The sequence below is a fragment of the Acomys russatus genome, chromosome 14 (assembly GCF_903995435.1).
Source record: "Acomys russatus chromosome 14, mAcoRus1.1, whole genome shotgun sequence".
Taxonomy (NCBI): Eukaryota; Metazoa; Chordata; class Mammalia; order Rodentia; family Muridae; genus Acomys; species Acomys russatus.
This window is the reverse complement of record NC_067150.1, coordinates 22,611,839-22,628,168: the sequence shown is the minus strand read 5'-3', so window position 1 is coordinate 22,628,168 and position 16,330 is coordinate 22,611,839. Positions and strand designations below refer to the sequence as shown.

The window sequence follows — 16,330 nt, the reverse complement described above, 5'->3', positions numbered from 1 at the left end:
CAGCTATTGAACACTTTTCTATGAGCTGCAACAGCATTTTAAGGGAAGTACTACCCTAAATATACTTCCCTAGTTTGGTTACTTGATTTCTAAATTTCTAATTTTGGGTTGCATGCAGAGTCTTAGGCTGTAATTCTTAGAGTTAGTGGAAGAAATGAATAGAGCACAATGGCCAGAGAGAATGGGAAAAATTTACATACGGATGTGTGTATATGCACATCTAGGGATGTAGTGAGGCAGCTTCCTAGAAAGAAAAGGTGTGAAGCCTACTGGGGTAGGTGATGGTAAGCAAGGGATTAAGGATGTCCACATTTTAACTGGGAAAATGCTTGAAAGCTTAAGAGACAGAGGACACTGTATACTACATTGCGAGTCAAGTCGTACCATCAGGGCGCTTGGCATGGGACATATTCTTTTTGCTCAATTTTGTGGATGTGGATGTGTGCGTGTGTGTGTGTGTGTGTGTGTGTGTGTGTGTGTGTGTGTGTGTGTGTTAATGGTGGCAAGAAGAGAAGTAGAATAAAGGAAGGCCAAGGTAGCAGGAACAGATTCCATTTTGGGGCACACCAATGAATGGTTATCCTACCCTTGGTAGAACCCTGCCCACCCCAACCCCCAACCCCACGCATTCAAACTAAAAAAAAAAAAAAAAAAAAAATCAAATAAAATGGAAAAATCCCAGAAAACAAACCAAATTTTAAAAAAATCAAGGAGAACAAAAATTAGGAAAAGAAGCCCAAACTGGTTTGCCCTCCGCAGTGTAGATTAAAGTCTGTAACATGGAGAAGCAGGCGATGCTCAGAGGACCTATGGTTTCTTATCAAAACTTGATGAAGAAGTGGGCAAAGAAGGTCCCTGAGAGCCAGAGACAAGCCAGTGCTCTAGAGGCCGAGTTTACACCGTCAATGACTGCTCCAGGCCCTGTGAAGCGGAAAGAGAGACAGATTGATTAGCATGTAGCCTACTGTGAACCATAGTCACCCCTGACAAGCAAATGCAAGTCATGCTTGGCTGTGGCAGTACCCTGAGTCTCATCCCTCCCCACTGACCCTTCTAGATTTAGAGAGCCAGAAAATGCCCAGTTGGAAGATGGAACCCTAAAAGCGGAGTTTATGGGTTTTCATGACTACTTTCACCTTCCCTGAAAGTTTGAGGAGAGTGAGCTGATGATAGTCAATTAGGCACACAGGTCCAAGGTCAGGGCAACAGACAGGCCTCTCCACTAAGCTAAAGTCAGGTGACCCCTTCAGTGACTGTAACTATCCTTTCCCCATGGAAATGGGATCTGGTACAGACAGGAGTGATCAGGAAGTAGACAGGCAGGGCATGAAGGAGAGGGTCCCCAGAGGTGAGAACCAAGCTTGGAGGAGAAAAGAATCGAGATATTTTGTGAGTAAGAGTCTATACAGAGGCGTTATCCTCTGCATATATATATGCCTCTAATATACCTCTGCATCCCAAGAACAACTATCAGCCTACAGATGGCTCAGCTTGAAGGAATTCTCTCCTGTTTTCTTTCTTCTCTCCTTTCTCTGGCCCTACAGAGTCAAGGCACAATTCATAGGAAAATAAAGTCCCAGAGGCATGAGTAAAGCTCCTTCACCTTGCTTCAGAAAGATAAACTGCCAACTGGGTTTATCCCCACTCTTTTAGGTCCAAGTGCACCTGGGCAGGTGTAGAACCCTGCCTGTCTCTTGGGCTTTTCCGTGAGGTTCATTTTCAAACACTTGGAGTTGTAAGCAAGACCCTTATCATCAGCTCACAAGCAAATATACTGCAGGAAGAGCAACACTGTGCATCATCAAAGGATTGAAAGCCACAGAGAGATGTCTCCACAGGACAAGAGACAAAGGGATGGGTAAATAGACAGACAGCACACCTTTTCTACCAATGATTCAAGCTAGGTCTTCAATGCCTCTTTGGGAGGCAAAATATACTGGCAGGAAAGAGCTTTTTAAAAAGCTGAGGATCTGCTTGGACCAGAACCAAGTCATTGATGTGTCTATCAACCCATGTCATTCCCTTGCTTAGGAAAGGGTGGATTTGGATTTGTCCTTAGGGGTATCCAAGACTTTTAGTTAGCCATGGGAATATATCTATTACTCCCTCAAGGATTTCAAAACTTTTCTCAAGGATTTCTGAACTTTTACTATGGAGTATTCACACATATCAGGAAGGGCCAGACTATCACAGTGCTGTGGAATCCACAGAGGTCAAAAATATTTGCAAAAATTTGCCTGATTCTGGGGCCTCTAGTAATGTCAACTCACGTCCTCATTAATTGTATTTGCCTGTATAATGTAATAAGTTTGAAAATATTCAAGTTGAAGATCAGTGCAATTTTCACATTGTGTCAGAGATGGACCAGGGGTGGACAACACCTTTCAGCATAGTGTGAGCTGACCTCAAACCTCCGATTCACCTAATACAGCTAAATACGTTTTTAATGATTTAAACAATGCAGACTTGCGAGGCTTGTATGTTTCTTTACAAGCTTTTCTAAGCTGGCTTCTCTACAATACACAACTGTGTCTCAGCATCTTCAGGATCCTGTTCTAGAAGGAACTACAATATACCAAAATCTGCAGATGAACAACAATCAGATATAAAATGCAAGTGCTTTAACAGAACTTGCATGCATGCTCATGTACACTTTAAATCAGTCCTAGATTATTTTGTCATGCAACTGCATGTAAATAACTGTTACATTGCTTGTAAAATAACAGTGAGAAACGGAGGCTGTATTTCTACAATACAGATAATAGTTTCTCCCATCTTTTCTTCTGATTATCCTCATCATTATCATCTTCCTCATCTTCCTATTGCTCTTCCTCTTCTTCTCTCTTTTGCTCATGTCTTGGAGATTGGTCTTTGCATATGCTAGTCAACTGCTTCACTACTAAGCAACACGTCAGCCTAAACATACACCATTCAATGTGCAGTTGGTTGAATCTACAAATGCAGGACTCGATATACTTTTGTTTGAAAGTATTCTTGATTAACCTTGATCATGGCCGGGCGTGGTGGCACACACTTGTAATCCCAGCACACAGGAGGCAGAGGCAGGTGGATCTTCATGAGTTCAAAGCCAACCTGGTCTACAAAATGAGTTCAGGACAGGCAAGGCTGCACAGAGAAACCCTGTCTCGAAAAAATCAAAAACAAAAAGGATACTTGATTATATATGAAATGAAACTATATATATGTGTGTGTGTGTGTGTGTGTGTGTGTGTGTGTGTGTGTGTGTGTGTGTGTGTGTGTATATATATATATATATTAGATAAGTTATATGTACTCATACATGTAAATATAGGTATACTGGTATTCAGCTCATTTACTGAGTTGGTTTTAACTTGGGAAACAACTGAAGCCAATGGTCCACTCTCAAGAAAGTGGTGTTTCCTGTGCAAGGCAGTGGGTAGAGTTAAGCCTTTCTGTAAACATGTCAGGAAGAGGGTGGCTCTAGTTGAAACAAACCATAAGAGAGTAAGAGATGGAAACAGAGGGAGGTGGAATCCTGAAGAGAAATGCATGTTTCTGGGGATGTGAGTGAGATGCTTCAGCTGCATTGCATAGAGAATTACAAGCATGTTCCTTCTCCTTTGAATATTCTAACATGGAAACCATGTGGATGAGTTAGTAAGTAAGTCCTTTGGTTGCTTGATGTGCTGAAGATAATAGAGAGGGTGGGCTTTATTACATTCTGTACAGGGCAAGCATGACCTTAAAGGTTGAGCATATTTAAATTCCTTTAATATAAAAACAAAACCAAGAATATATCTCCTATCATCATTTCCAATTCATAAACTGGTAAACTGAGGCACAGAGCAGAGAACACCTTCCCTAGGATCACACACCATGTACACCTAGAACTGAACTAGAACCGGTCACTGCCCACAAAGTCTGTGCCTTGGTTCTGGCATCCTTTCTTCGCTCTTCATGTGTTCCAGAGGCCCCAGCGCCATAGGGTGATGGGGGCAATGGACTGGGAACTAGCTTATATACACAGGCTGTTTCCTAACAGAGTGACTCCCTCTCTGAGCATTAGGTCTCCCATCTGCAAATAGAGAGAAGGTAATATGTGATGGGCTATGAGGCTCCACTTCTGCTCTCTGAGTCTATAGAGACTGCGCCTCTGGTGGAAGGAGGGACAACTGGTAAGCAGCCAGCAAGCCTTCAGTAAGGACTGCAAAGTGTCACCATGTGGCTTTTGGTACCACTGATTGACCAGTCCCTCCTAAGACAGCAAGAGTCTCAGAAACATCCTTAGACCTTACACGGCACTCCATTTTTGGCCCCAATTTCTATGCAGCTCCAGGGAGTTGCTTTTCTATTTAACAAGCAAGACAAGCACCTGCTTGGTGTATCAGGTGATATCCTAATTTACTCCCAAAGCACCTTGGTTAATCAGTCAATGAAAAGTGGGTATTGCAGACCAGTAATTAATCTAATCCACCATGATACAGATTAAAAGGAACATTTTTTTTCTTATACAAATCCTGGAAACATTTGAGATTTGGCGGCTGGTCCAAATGGCAAGAATGGTGCTCTACATGATGGCTCTGTGGCTTTGTGCAGAGCAGGAAGGCAATGGCTCACATCCATGTACCTCTATGTTGGAGGGCTGTGAGACAAAAATATTACTCATGCAGAGAGCTTCTTCTTAAATTGTGTCCTTACAGTAACCCTGCTTGACTGAGAATGAATTGGGTGGCTCCCTCAGGGCTCCTCCCATATGTCAAAAATCCGTTTGCTGACTTTGGCAACTGTTTCACTGTGCCAGAATATGGGAAAGGATGGAATGATCTTGTTTAACGAACTTGTGCACTTGTGATGTGTTGGAGCTCATCTTTGTACCTTAAAATGGAGTTGGCTTTTATACATGCACATAAACTCAGTGAATCTGTGGAGGAACATCATGCTTCAGGAAGCTGAAAGAAATCCCCTCACCCTGACCTCAATGGTGGTGGCACAAAAGTTCCACATGCATGGCTCCAGAGTCAGAAACCTTTGCTTATGTCCTGGCTTCTTCAGGGCCCAGCTGCAAAGGCTTCTCTAGACCCGGGGCAGCTGATACCAGTTTTTAACTTTAACAAATGTGATAGAGAATCCAACAGATGACCAGACTTTTTAAGTCTGTCTTTGTTAGAATGATGATTAATGGAAATAGCACGGAAATTAGTTTTCATCTAAAATCAAGACTCTAAGATTTGGAAGAGGAAGGCACCATGCACTGACCAAACTGGCACAGAGGTCTGAGAGGCCAAAGGTCTGGTGGGAAAAAAAAGAAGTTAGGACTAAAAGATGGACTAAGAAACAGATCCACAGAAATATTGGTAGCAGGACTCTCAAGCAAGACTTCAGGAAAGGTATCCAGGGCATTCTGCCTCCCTGCTCCTCTACCTTGTAGACAGGTGAGGTCTAAACATGCTTTGAGCTAAAATCATTGAAAGTTCACAATATAAGTCATCCTCTTACGTTTGGAGTCTGACCAATTTACATTACATCCTGAAGCTGCCTCGCTATCAATGTGGCTTTCTTTTTTAATTTTTTATTATTAATTTATTCTTGTTACATCTCAATGGTTATCCCATCCCTTGTGTCCTCCCATTCTTCCCTCCCTCCCCTTTTCCCCTAATTCCCCTCCCCTATGACTGTTCCTGAGGGGGATTACCTCCCCCTGTATATGCTCATAAGGTATCAAGTCTCTTCTTGGTAACCTGCTATCCTTCCTCTGTATGCCACCAGGTCTCCCCCTCCAGGGGACATGGTCAAATGTGAGGCACCAGAGTACGTGAGAGAAAGTCCAAGGGGCATGTCCCACGAAAGCCTTCACTTATCAGGAAACTGGGACAGAGGGGAGGACATCCTATTGGGACTCTAGATGAGAGAAGCATGGGAGAATGGCAAAGTAGAAGGATCCAGAGGGTCCTAGAAACCTACAAGTAGAACACTATATTATGATAGGCAGATTTGGGCCCAGGGGTCCCGCTCAAACTAAGGCACCAGCCAAGGACAATACAAGCGGTAAACTTTAAACCCCTACCCAGATCTAGCCAATGGTCAGAACAGTCTCCACACTTGAGTGGAGAGTGGGATGTGACTTTATCAATGTGACTTTAAATGAGGTATTTGGTGCTTTCTTGTTGCAAACTAAAGTATATATATGGAGTGCGCAGGATTCGAGCGCTTAAGACACTTCCTAAGATACTGTAGTCCTGGCCTTGAGGTAACTGCTGCTCTGTGTTGGTGAGTTCATCCCCAAGACTGTTCTAGATCTTTGCTGAGATGAGTGCCACCTTAATCACATCTTTCACATGTATGCTGGAATTGGAGTGAAATTTTGGTACAGATGAAGGAGTTTAATGGTCAGAGTGACCACTGCTGAAAGAGGCCATTGGCTATGAGGGATTCAGAGGATGCTGAGCACCAAGGATAAAGGGAGAGGACCCACAAGCAAGCTTTGCAGCCAAGTCCAAGGGCAGAAAGCCAATACAGAGAAGGATATGAGTCTCAGGCCAGCCTCAGACAGGTCAGAGTATATACTAAATGTCAGCTATGCCACGCTTTTGGTTTTGTTTGTTTTCCCCAAAGACAGCCACAGACTCTACTTTCAAAGAACCTGTATTCTAGTGGCTTCTATATATCTTCCCTGTCTGTCCAACTTTTTTCTTCTAACACTGGGGATTAAAGCAAGTGCTTTGTATATGTCAGTCAACCCCACTGCCACTGATACAGCCCACAATGCAACTTTCTGTCTTTTTGTTTTAAATACTGTTAAAACAGGAGCTCACTAACTTGTCTGGTGTGCTGGCTAGTTTCATGTCAAGTTGACACAAGTTAAAGTCATCCAAGAGGAAGGAACCTCAGTTAAGAAAATGTCTCCATAAAATCAGGTTGTTGGTAAGCCTACAAGGCATTTTCTTAATTGGTGATTGATAGGGAAGGGCCCGGCTTATTCTGGGTGGCACCACCCCTGGGCTGGTAGTCCAGGATTGTCTAAGAAAGCAGGCTGAGCAAGCCATGGAGAGCAAGCCGGTAAGCAGCAGTCCTCTATGACCTCTGTAGCTTCTGCCTACAGGTTCCTGCCCTGTTTGAGTTCTTGTCCTGATTTCCTTTGATGGTGAACAGTGATATGGAAATGTAAGCCAAATAAACCCTTTGCTCTCCAAGTTGGTCATGGTGTTTCATCACAGCCTTAGAACCCCTAAGACACCTGGGTTGTCACTGCACTCCTTCTGTAGCCCAGGCAGTCCTTGAGCTTGTGCCCTCTCCCACCTCAGAGCTGGTGGTACAGATATACACAAGTACACCTCTTTCCTTCTTTTTCCCCCAGACCCTCACAGATTTTGGGGAGAAGTCCATTCGCGACAAATAACCCCAAGCCCTTTATACACCAGGAGAAGCCAGTTTGTTGGGTAGTAGTGTAAGAAGTCAGGCAGAAAGACAGAACTAAACTTGGTTTCTGCCTCTGTTTCTCACCAGCATATATGTATAAAACAGGCAGAGATGTGGTTTCTTTACCTTGTAGGGTTGCCCTGGGGACTAGTTGTGTTAGTCTTTAATTGATAAGTATACATAAAGGGTGAGTGCAGGCAAGGTGACCAGGACTTGGGTGGTGCTGTGTGGGGACCCTGCTTTAAATAATGAAGTCCCTATGGAAAACACCAGCTTCTCAAAGACTGTCAACTTTCAACTAAAAGCCACCTTGGCTATGGCTGGTGACTCCATCCCTTCTATAGAATCCCAGGGAGGCTGCTGTCCAAAGGTGAAAGAAAGCTTTCTAATGAAGAGCAGCTATCCCAAAGACTTGCCTAGAGAAGCCCAATTCTTCCCTTGGGCCAAATCTGCCTTTACCGAATCATCTCTGTTTACAGTTAACAATGGCTCAGTTCAATGAGAATAGCTGCTACAAATACCAAGCTTCATTAAATATCCATCTCAGGGATAAACTGACAGTGAGGATGTGTAATTATGCCCTTTCCCATTGTTCCACCCCCTCTTCCTTTACCCTTTTGAATGCTAAAAATTAATTGCTTTCTTCATGCCTGAAGTTGAACATCTTTGAAAAAAATCAAAGCTGAAATGAGAATGCAAAGGCACAAAACAAACTATGAGTGACACTACACCTGGGGGACAGATATGCTGATAAACAGAAGTTACTTTTCAGCATACACAAGAAAAGAAAGGGCTAAGGCTGTAGCTCTGGTGGTAGCATGCTTGCCTAGGATGTACAAAGCCTTGGGTTAGATTCAAATATTGCCAAAACACACACACACACACACACACACACACACACACACACACACACACACACGCACACACGCACGCACGCACGCATATACTTATACACACAAAAAGGAACTAGGGAGATAATGACAAGGAGAGAGATTATAGAAATGACAAAATTATAGAAAGGTCCATTGGCATATTTTATATGGCTTGGTGAGTTAGGGCATATGCAGACTTGAAGCTCAGCCAAAGGTGACACATAAACAAACAAACCAACAAAAATGAATACATAAATATAAACATGTTCTACCTTTGAGAGTTTGTTGAGTTAAAATGAGTTAATACTGGACTACCAAGAATTAAATTTGATTAGTGGTCTCTATTGGAACTTAGCCATGTTGACGAAATTAGAACTGGGCCACAATGCTGACCAAATATAGACTAGATGTGCGCTGCTGCAAAGGTAGCCCACCTCCACCAAGACTGGCAGCAGGTAACAAAGTGTTCAGATTCACCAAAGTCCCCAGAAAGAAACCTGACCCCCCCCTATATCTGCCTTGTAAGAGATTTTAAAGAATGTGCAGTGTGTTGTGTTACCTATGATGAAGGTATTGGGATATACTGACAGCTTCCCCCTTCTCTTTGCAAATTATGATAAAAATATGGCATCTTTCATCAGTAACAGTAGAACAAGTAGCTATAATTCTATTAAAATGGCACGTGGGAGGGTTGAACACATTAAACACACACACACACACACACACACACACACACACACACACACACAAAACCCCACAGGCAAGTTGAGTTGAACTTGTTGCTAACATAGGAGATCAAGGCAGCATCTGAAATCTAAGGAGCTACAGTTTTGCTCTGAAATCTGGATGGGTTTATGAGTGCGATTATGAACCGCACGACCTTCCTAATGAGGAACCAAAAGGATAATGATGTTCGGGGTGATTAAAAGAGGAGCAGGGAAATCTAATTAGAGGATGTGTGCACTGCACTTGTTGGTGAAACATAAACCTATTTTCAGCAGGGCTGGCTGATGAAGGCATATTCCTCTTCAAAGAGCATTCTCGCCATTGTCTTTAATTACAGTGGATAACGTGGCACCGTGTTGCAGGTTTTTCAGTAAACTATGACAGGCGGATACGAGACAAAGCCAGCAGCCATCTTTGTTTTGTTCTCTTTCCACACCCTGTTCTGTGCTCCCTACAAAAGACAACAGCTTAGCAAGTTAGCATCAGGAGTTAATTCAAGTCAGTAAGCACATTACAAACCTGAGAGAGGAAAGACTTCCTTTTAAGCTGTGTGCCTATGCTGACATCAGCACACCCGGGGTGCTCAGTGTTAAATTCTAAATGCTTAGGCTAATAGCCAGATGTCAATGATTCACAGAAAGGAGGTGGGGTGCAAGCCAGTGACAAGGAACCTCATCAGGAATGAAATGTGAAATGTCTGCATTTTCCCCCCCTAATATGTTGACATTTTGCAGGTTGGGAAAAATATAAATGATTATGCTGCTGTCATCAGCCAAAAGCAATGGTATTTCTCTCTGACTCATTCTCTCCCACCTGGATTTAAGCTGTGGATTTGTAAAATAAAAAAATCATATACGTTATCAGCAGGAAATGGGCAGATATGTGCAGTTTTTGATGTGTTTGCGAGGATGTCTTCCTAAAGAGTGAATTGGAATGTTTGATGCAGCCTTTTGCAGAAGGAACACACAGTGGGAGGGGGCTACATTTCAAATTAGAATCTGGCCATATGGATTGCAAGAATGCAAGGGAAAATCAGAGAAATAGTGGTGTACCTTCCCTGCAGGGAAAGAACTAAGTGTCCTTTCGAGTATCTGGCTGCCCTTTGGTTGGCAAAGGATTTTAAATGAATAGAGACTATAACTGATGCCCCCATTGACTGGAAGATTTATTTACTAATTCAACAAACATTTGCTGGGCAATGACCATTGCAAGACATGGTGCTGCATTCTCTAAGTGCAGAAACAAATACAAACAGAATACAAGCCTAAGGGCATGGCACTACAGGAACCTAAGGATGAGGGATTGGCTCTTGAGTGAGGCTCTGAAATGCTCTGCAAGTCAGCTGCTCTAGCTCACACACTCGAAGGTTAAATGTGACTTTATCAGGCAGAAAAAAGGGCAAACGCTTGTGTGTGTGTGTCTGACCCTCCAACATGCTGGAAGAAATAGAAGATACACGGACTAGAAAAAACATGGGGAAAAGTCTGGTGTTGCTCCTTGCGTGGTAGAATGCCTACCTGGGGGACTTCTGTCACACCATTTACATTCTCTGAGCTCCAGGCTCCTCTTATGAAATAGAAATCATAAGAACTCTGTGGCAATGGATTCTTAGGTTTCTAAGACCGTGTGTGGCTGACACGGAGAACTTTTTCATTCGCCAAATGCAGAACTTAGCTTTTACAATAATGGCCTCTATTTGTTTATATGATGTTAGAATCTGTCCCTCCTCTTCCTCATCTTGGTGTAATTATTAGCACACAGTAGCCACTAATAGAAACTTTGTTCACTAAATGAATGAATAGACAGATACATTGAGAGAAGCATCCTGACCATAGGCTTAGTTGATGGCATCTGGGGCGCATAGAACCCAGGCTTGTGAGTACTTAGGAAAATAGCAAGGCTGTAAGGCAGCCTGATCTCTAAATATACACAGCCTGGGTGGCAAGCTTTTCCAGTAGGAAGGAATTTCCAACCAGTAAAACGACAAAGTCTCTGGGGTGTGTGACAAGCTAGATGGGAGGGACTACTGAAGAGAAGGAAACCAGTAGGAAGCTGAGCATCCTGGTCAGATGCATCGTGTAGTTTATGAACATGGTAAGCAGGTGGGGTGAGTGGCCCTGAAGCCCTTAGTCCAGGGCTCCTTGGTTCATAGGAAAAGAAGTCAAAACGAGGTTGAGGGTTCTAGTCTGAGGGTGGTGCAGTTGGAAAGCAGTGCAAACACTGAATTGGAGGGGAGCCCTGGGAGGAGGCACTAGTAGCTGTTTCTGTTAGGGATATAGAAAATAAGTGGGTTATAGCTCAGCTATCAAGAGCCTTAAAGGTACAGACACATAAGTAAGATTCTCTCTGGGCCTACCACTCTTCCAGGTAGATTCATTAAATAACTTGCTTACAAGTCACATTCCCAGGGACATTCATCAAGATTTGATTAAGTGGTTCTAGATTAAGGCTCACAAATTTGCATTTTTAGGATTCCCCAAGTGAGTAGAAGGCATGCTTAGAAGTGCAGCCCTACGATGCTTGAAGCCATGGGTGGCCTTTGCAGCTCCCACTGCTATGAGACTGACCTATGAGGCTTGTGTAGAGGAGCCAGGATATGACAGGGTGTAGAGGTAAGAAGGAAGTCATCCCCTGGTGATCCTAAGACTCAGACTTGGAAGGCAGAGGGTGGGGCAGGAAGAGCAGGGGTGGGGAATCTGGAATGAGAAGAATCTGGGTGTTATGAAGGAGAAAGATCTTGAGAAACCAAGGTAAATAGGGCTGGAGTAAGTAAAGGCTGCAAATACTAACAGGACATGGTCCTTGGAGTATATGCAGGAGACAAGCCTTGGATCCTTTGTGCTTATTTTTCCTAATGTCCCTGGAGCCACAGGACTAGAGAGAGAGTGTGTGGCTGTTCAGGACACTTTGATAAGAAAAAGGAAAGAGAAGACAGAAGCAGTGTTGAGTTGGCCAAAAGAAGGCGGAGTCATTGAATCAGGGGGGTTGTGTGGTGCATGATGTGAAGGTGGGGGCATTGTGTGGGATACAGTGTGAGGGCAAGGGCATTGTGTGGGGCACAGTGTGAGGGCAGTGGCACTGTGTGGGGCACAGTGTGAGGGCAGTGGCATTGTGTGGGGCACAGTGTGAGGGCAAGGGCATTGTGTGGGGCACAGTGTGAAGGCAGTGGCATTGTGAGGGGCACAGTGTGAGGGTAAGGGCATTGTGTGGGGTACAGTGTGAGGGCAGTGGCATTGTGAGGGGCACAGTGTGAGGGCAAGGGCATTGTGTGGGGTACAGTGTGAGGGCAGGGGCATTGTGGGGGACAGGGTGGGAGAACAGGGGCATTGTGTGGGACACAGTGTGAAGGCAAGGGCATTGTGTGGGCCATGGTGTGAGAACAGGGGCATTGTGTGGGGCACAGTATGAAGCAGGGGCATTGTGTGGGGCACGGTGTGAAGGCAGGGGCAGTGTGTGGGGCATGGTGTGAGAACAGGGGTATTGTATTGGGCACAGTGTGAAGCAGGGGCATTGTGTGGGACACGGTGTGAAGGCAGGGACATTGTGTGGGGCATGGTGTGATAACAGGGGCATTGTGTGGGGCACAGTGTAAGGGCATGGGCATTGTGTGGGACACAGTGTGAAGTCAGGGGCATTGTGTGGGGCATGGTATGAGGACAGGGGCATTGTGTGGGGCACAGTGTGAAGGCATGGGCATTGTATGGGACACAGTGTGAAGGCAGGGGCATTGTGTGGGGCACAGCGTGAAGCAGGGGCACTTTGTCAGGCACTGAGTGCTTTGTCCACAAGTGTTGCTGAGTGGCTTGGACAGGAGGCAGTTACTGCCAGAGTCACTTGAAGAAACTTGAGTTTAGAAATCCAGTCTGCAGATTTATGCCAGCCATTAAAGAGTCATTAAAAAGAAACCAGAAGTTTGATCACTAGGCCTCCAGGAAGTTCTAGAGGACTATAGGCATAATTGCTGTGAGGGTATTACTGATGCTTCTCCTGAGGAAAAACCCTAGAGGCCAGGTGTTGCCTTAACAAGATTCCAGTAAATTGTCCCTATGCCTGATACTTAACCCTTACTCTAACTATTGTGTTCATACAAATCCACAAATGATGTGTGAGAAATCTGGCTTTCTCTCTCCACCACCCTGCTCTCTTTTGGCTTGCTGTGCATTTGCTGTCCCTCTCTCCTGCAAGTTCCAATAATGTTTGTGTTTATGTCTCATTAAACATATCACACTGCAGTACTGGATGCAGTCAGGACCCAAACGTCCTTCTTCCTCACACTCTAAGGACAGAGGGGTGGGGCCTCTTACTTGTGGCCCAGAGGAGGCAGAGTAGGTTCACACACTGCTGGAAAGTAAGAGACTTGCACTGAGCTTGGCTGCTCCCTACTATACATCGGATTGACAAGACTCGAAGGGGCCCAGGCTGCAGGTGGACTTTCAAATGACTGCATCTGTTCATAAAGCTAATGAATTGCAAGAAGCACACTGATTTTCTATCACTTAGGAGGTCAGCCACCATCTCTAATGCTCCGTGGTGGTTTGAATGAAAATGACCTCCACAGACTCACAGGGAGTGGCACAATTAGGAGATGTGGCCTTGTTGGAGGAAGTATGTCGCTGGGTTAGGCTCTGAGCTTTCAAGTACTCAAGCTAGGCCCAGTATCACTCTTTCTTCCTGCTGCCTGCTGGTGAGGATGTAAAGCTCCCAGCTACTTCTCCGGCACCTTGTCTGCCTGTGTGCCACCATACTTTCTGCCATGATGACAATGGGCTAAACCACTGAACTGTAAGCCAAACCCAGGCTTCCTTTATACATTTATATGCTGTCTACTCAATAGAAACCCAAGCAAAACACTTTCCTTTGAAAAGGATCTTATATTCCTATTACTTCTCAGATTCAAAGCAGAGACACAGAACTGAAGGCAAGCAAGCTACCAATCTCCTTCTGCCCCTGTACTTTGCTGAGCTCTGAGGAGCCAATCACACCGTATCATGTCTGTCATGCTGATCTCGATGCTCCCTGCCACTGTGGCTAGTTTCTTCTCAGCATCCTGCTCCTTTTCGAAGCTCTGAGGGTGCCTGGGTCTAAGCAAGGTGGGCAATGTAATGTGCTATCTGAGTTGCTTGAGCCTGAAGATCTGTTTGTGTGGCTTTGTGACAAGAAGGTGACCGGTGTAATGGCAAAGAAGCACTGCACACTGTCCCCGACCTCTGACAAGGATGATCATCGACTGCCTATGTTTGTTCGCATTTTCCAGTCATTTTCTGCTTTTAGTCTTCTCTCCCACCCACTGTTTCCATAATCTTGCATTTTTTGTTTTGTTTTGTTTTTACTTTCTAAAAACTTGCTTGTATCTCATTCTTTTGTTTGTTTGTTTATTTATTGCTTTTTCATGCAGAAATTTATAGTGTATGAAGATAAGCATTAAGTGTTGGGACCACAGAGGTAGAGTCAAGGGAGATTGTCAAATGCCAGACAGAGACCACACATAGCTCGTGAGAGGTGACACAAATACGGACTTAGGCTTTGCACACATGTCTGGACAGTCTGAATATACAGGTTATAGGAGTGAAAGTTGGCCTTCAAAAGAGTTGGTTTTAGGGCAGGTGATTAGAAAAGGGAGAATCTGGTAAAGAAGATGGCCCAAGAGGACAACTGGTTGCTTTGTGGTTCCATACCAATTGGCTGCAAGCATTCCTCCATGGGCTGCGCTAATGTAGAACTCAAGCACGGAGGCCCTGGAATTAAAATGTCTGACTCAAGTCACAGTTCAGCTGCTTAGAAGCCAATGTGATTTGAGTTACCTGCCTCAGCTCTCAATTGCCACACATGTGAAATTAGATAAGGAGACATTTAGCACATACTTTATAGGCGCAGTCTGTGAGAGAACCATAAAGAGACCCAGCGTAGTGCTCCTGTACATCCTAGTCTATTATGGCTATAATTAGGTATACTTATGGGCCATTGCAGGCAGGAAAAGCATTGTGGCTCGCAGAAAGGGTGGGCCAATCAGAAACATTCACTCTTCTCTATGAATGGATCTATGTCCCTCAGCCCTTGCATCAGAGTGAGCCTTTGTGAAGATCACAGAGGATATCTTACCCAAAGCACCGTCATGGGAAAAAAAATCTCAAGCTCATCGACAGAACTTTCTTAAGCACCTATTCAAGGAACCACACAAGCTGAACATAAAGACCCTCTGAGACACACCCCTAACTCAACTAATCACATCTCAGTTCCTGGTAGCTGGACTTTTGGCATCACAGATACAACCATCTGATCTTTTCTTGACCAGCTACGAAGTGTGGCTCTTCAAGGCAGATCATAGATCTGTAGCTACACATAGTTCCTATGTCCATGGCTCTTGTAGGATTAAGGGGGTGGGGGAAGACTTCCATCAAAAAATTTGAAAGAAAAATTGAACTTGAAGGTAAAGGCTACAGAATCAGGGAAGCTACCTGTTGTATCCCGACTATGTGCTTATCTCTCAGAACCTCAAGTGCCTGTGCTCGAGGAGGGTACTGAATGCATACTTGTGGAGTGAACAGTAGCCTATATTGTGTGAACACAATGGAAAACTCAAGATGTGACAGGTGTGCAATGGTGGGGTATGCTGATCTGCCAAGACTGTTAGGGAAGCCTTCCTTCAGGAATGGATGCTTCAGGTGGATCCACCGAGATGAAGTAAGACCAGGTGACTTAGAAGCTCAGAGAGTGTGGCAGTTAAAGGGCACGGCAGACTTTGGGGGAAGGCAAGGAAAATGTCCTTCTGGTCAGTAATTCTGGCAGAACATATGAGCCGATTAACAGTGAGTTTTGGAAGTCAGGAAAGAATCATAGCATTCAGCATCTAGAGAAAATGATGAGTAGTTGTAGTTATTTGGTAAATTTTGCCCTACTGATAATTCATGATCATTCCAAGTTCACCTCAGTAATCTGAGGACTTCAGGCTTCAGGTGTTCTCAAAGTCACATATCTACACTGATTTATAGGTGCCCTTTTCTATTCCTCTCATCAGCTTTTTGAGACAGCCACAGAAATCCCAACAGCCTCACTGAGGCTGAATTTAGATCTGAATCTATGTCTGTACTATGAGCTGAATTATGTCTTCCAAGGTTATTATGTTTCTAGCCATCAGCATGACTATATTTGGATATGGAATCTATAAGATGTCACTTAGGCTAAAGGAGGTCATAAAGGTGCAGCCCCCAGCTAGTATCATTAGTCATCATGAGTCATCAAGCTAGCTTTTTTCTCCTCTCTCTTATTTACGCTTTTATCTCTCCATCTTCTTATTCCAATTGGAGCTCAGAAGAAAGGATATATGAGGACAAGAG

At 44.3% G+C, this 16,330-nt stretch overlaps 1 protein-coding gene across 2 annotated transcripts in view; it reads right to left on the bottom strand.

The window, feature by feature from the left end:
• Window positions 1–684: 684 nt before the first annotated feature.
• Opcml (opioid binding protein/cell adhesion molecule like) overlaps window positions 685–16,330 on the bottom strand; it is a 529,702-nt gene continuing 514,056 nt past the window's right edge. For both annotated transcript variants that reach the window (XM_051156105.1, XM_051156106.1), the window contains one exon: window positions 685–921. In XM_051156105.1, the coding sequence (XP_051012062.1) occupies window positions 821–921 (101 nt within the window). In that variant the 3' untranslated portion in view covers window positions 685–820. The remainder of the gene's footprint in view (window positions 922–16,330) is intronic.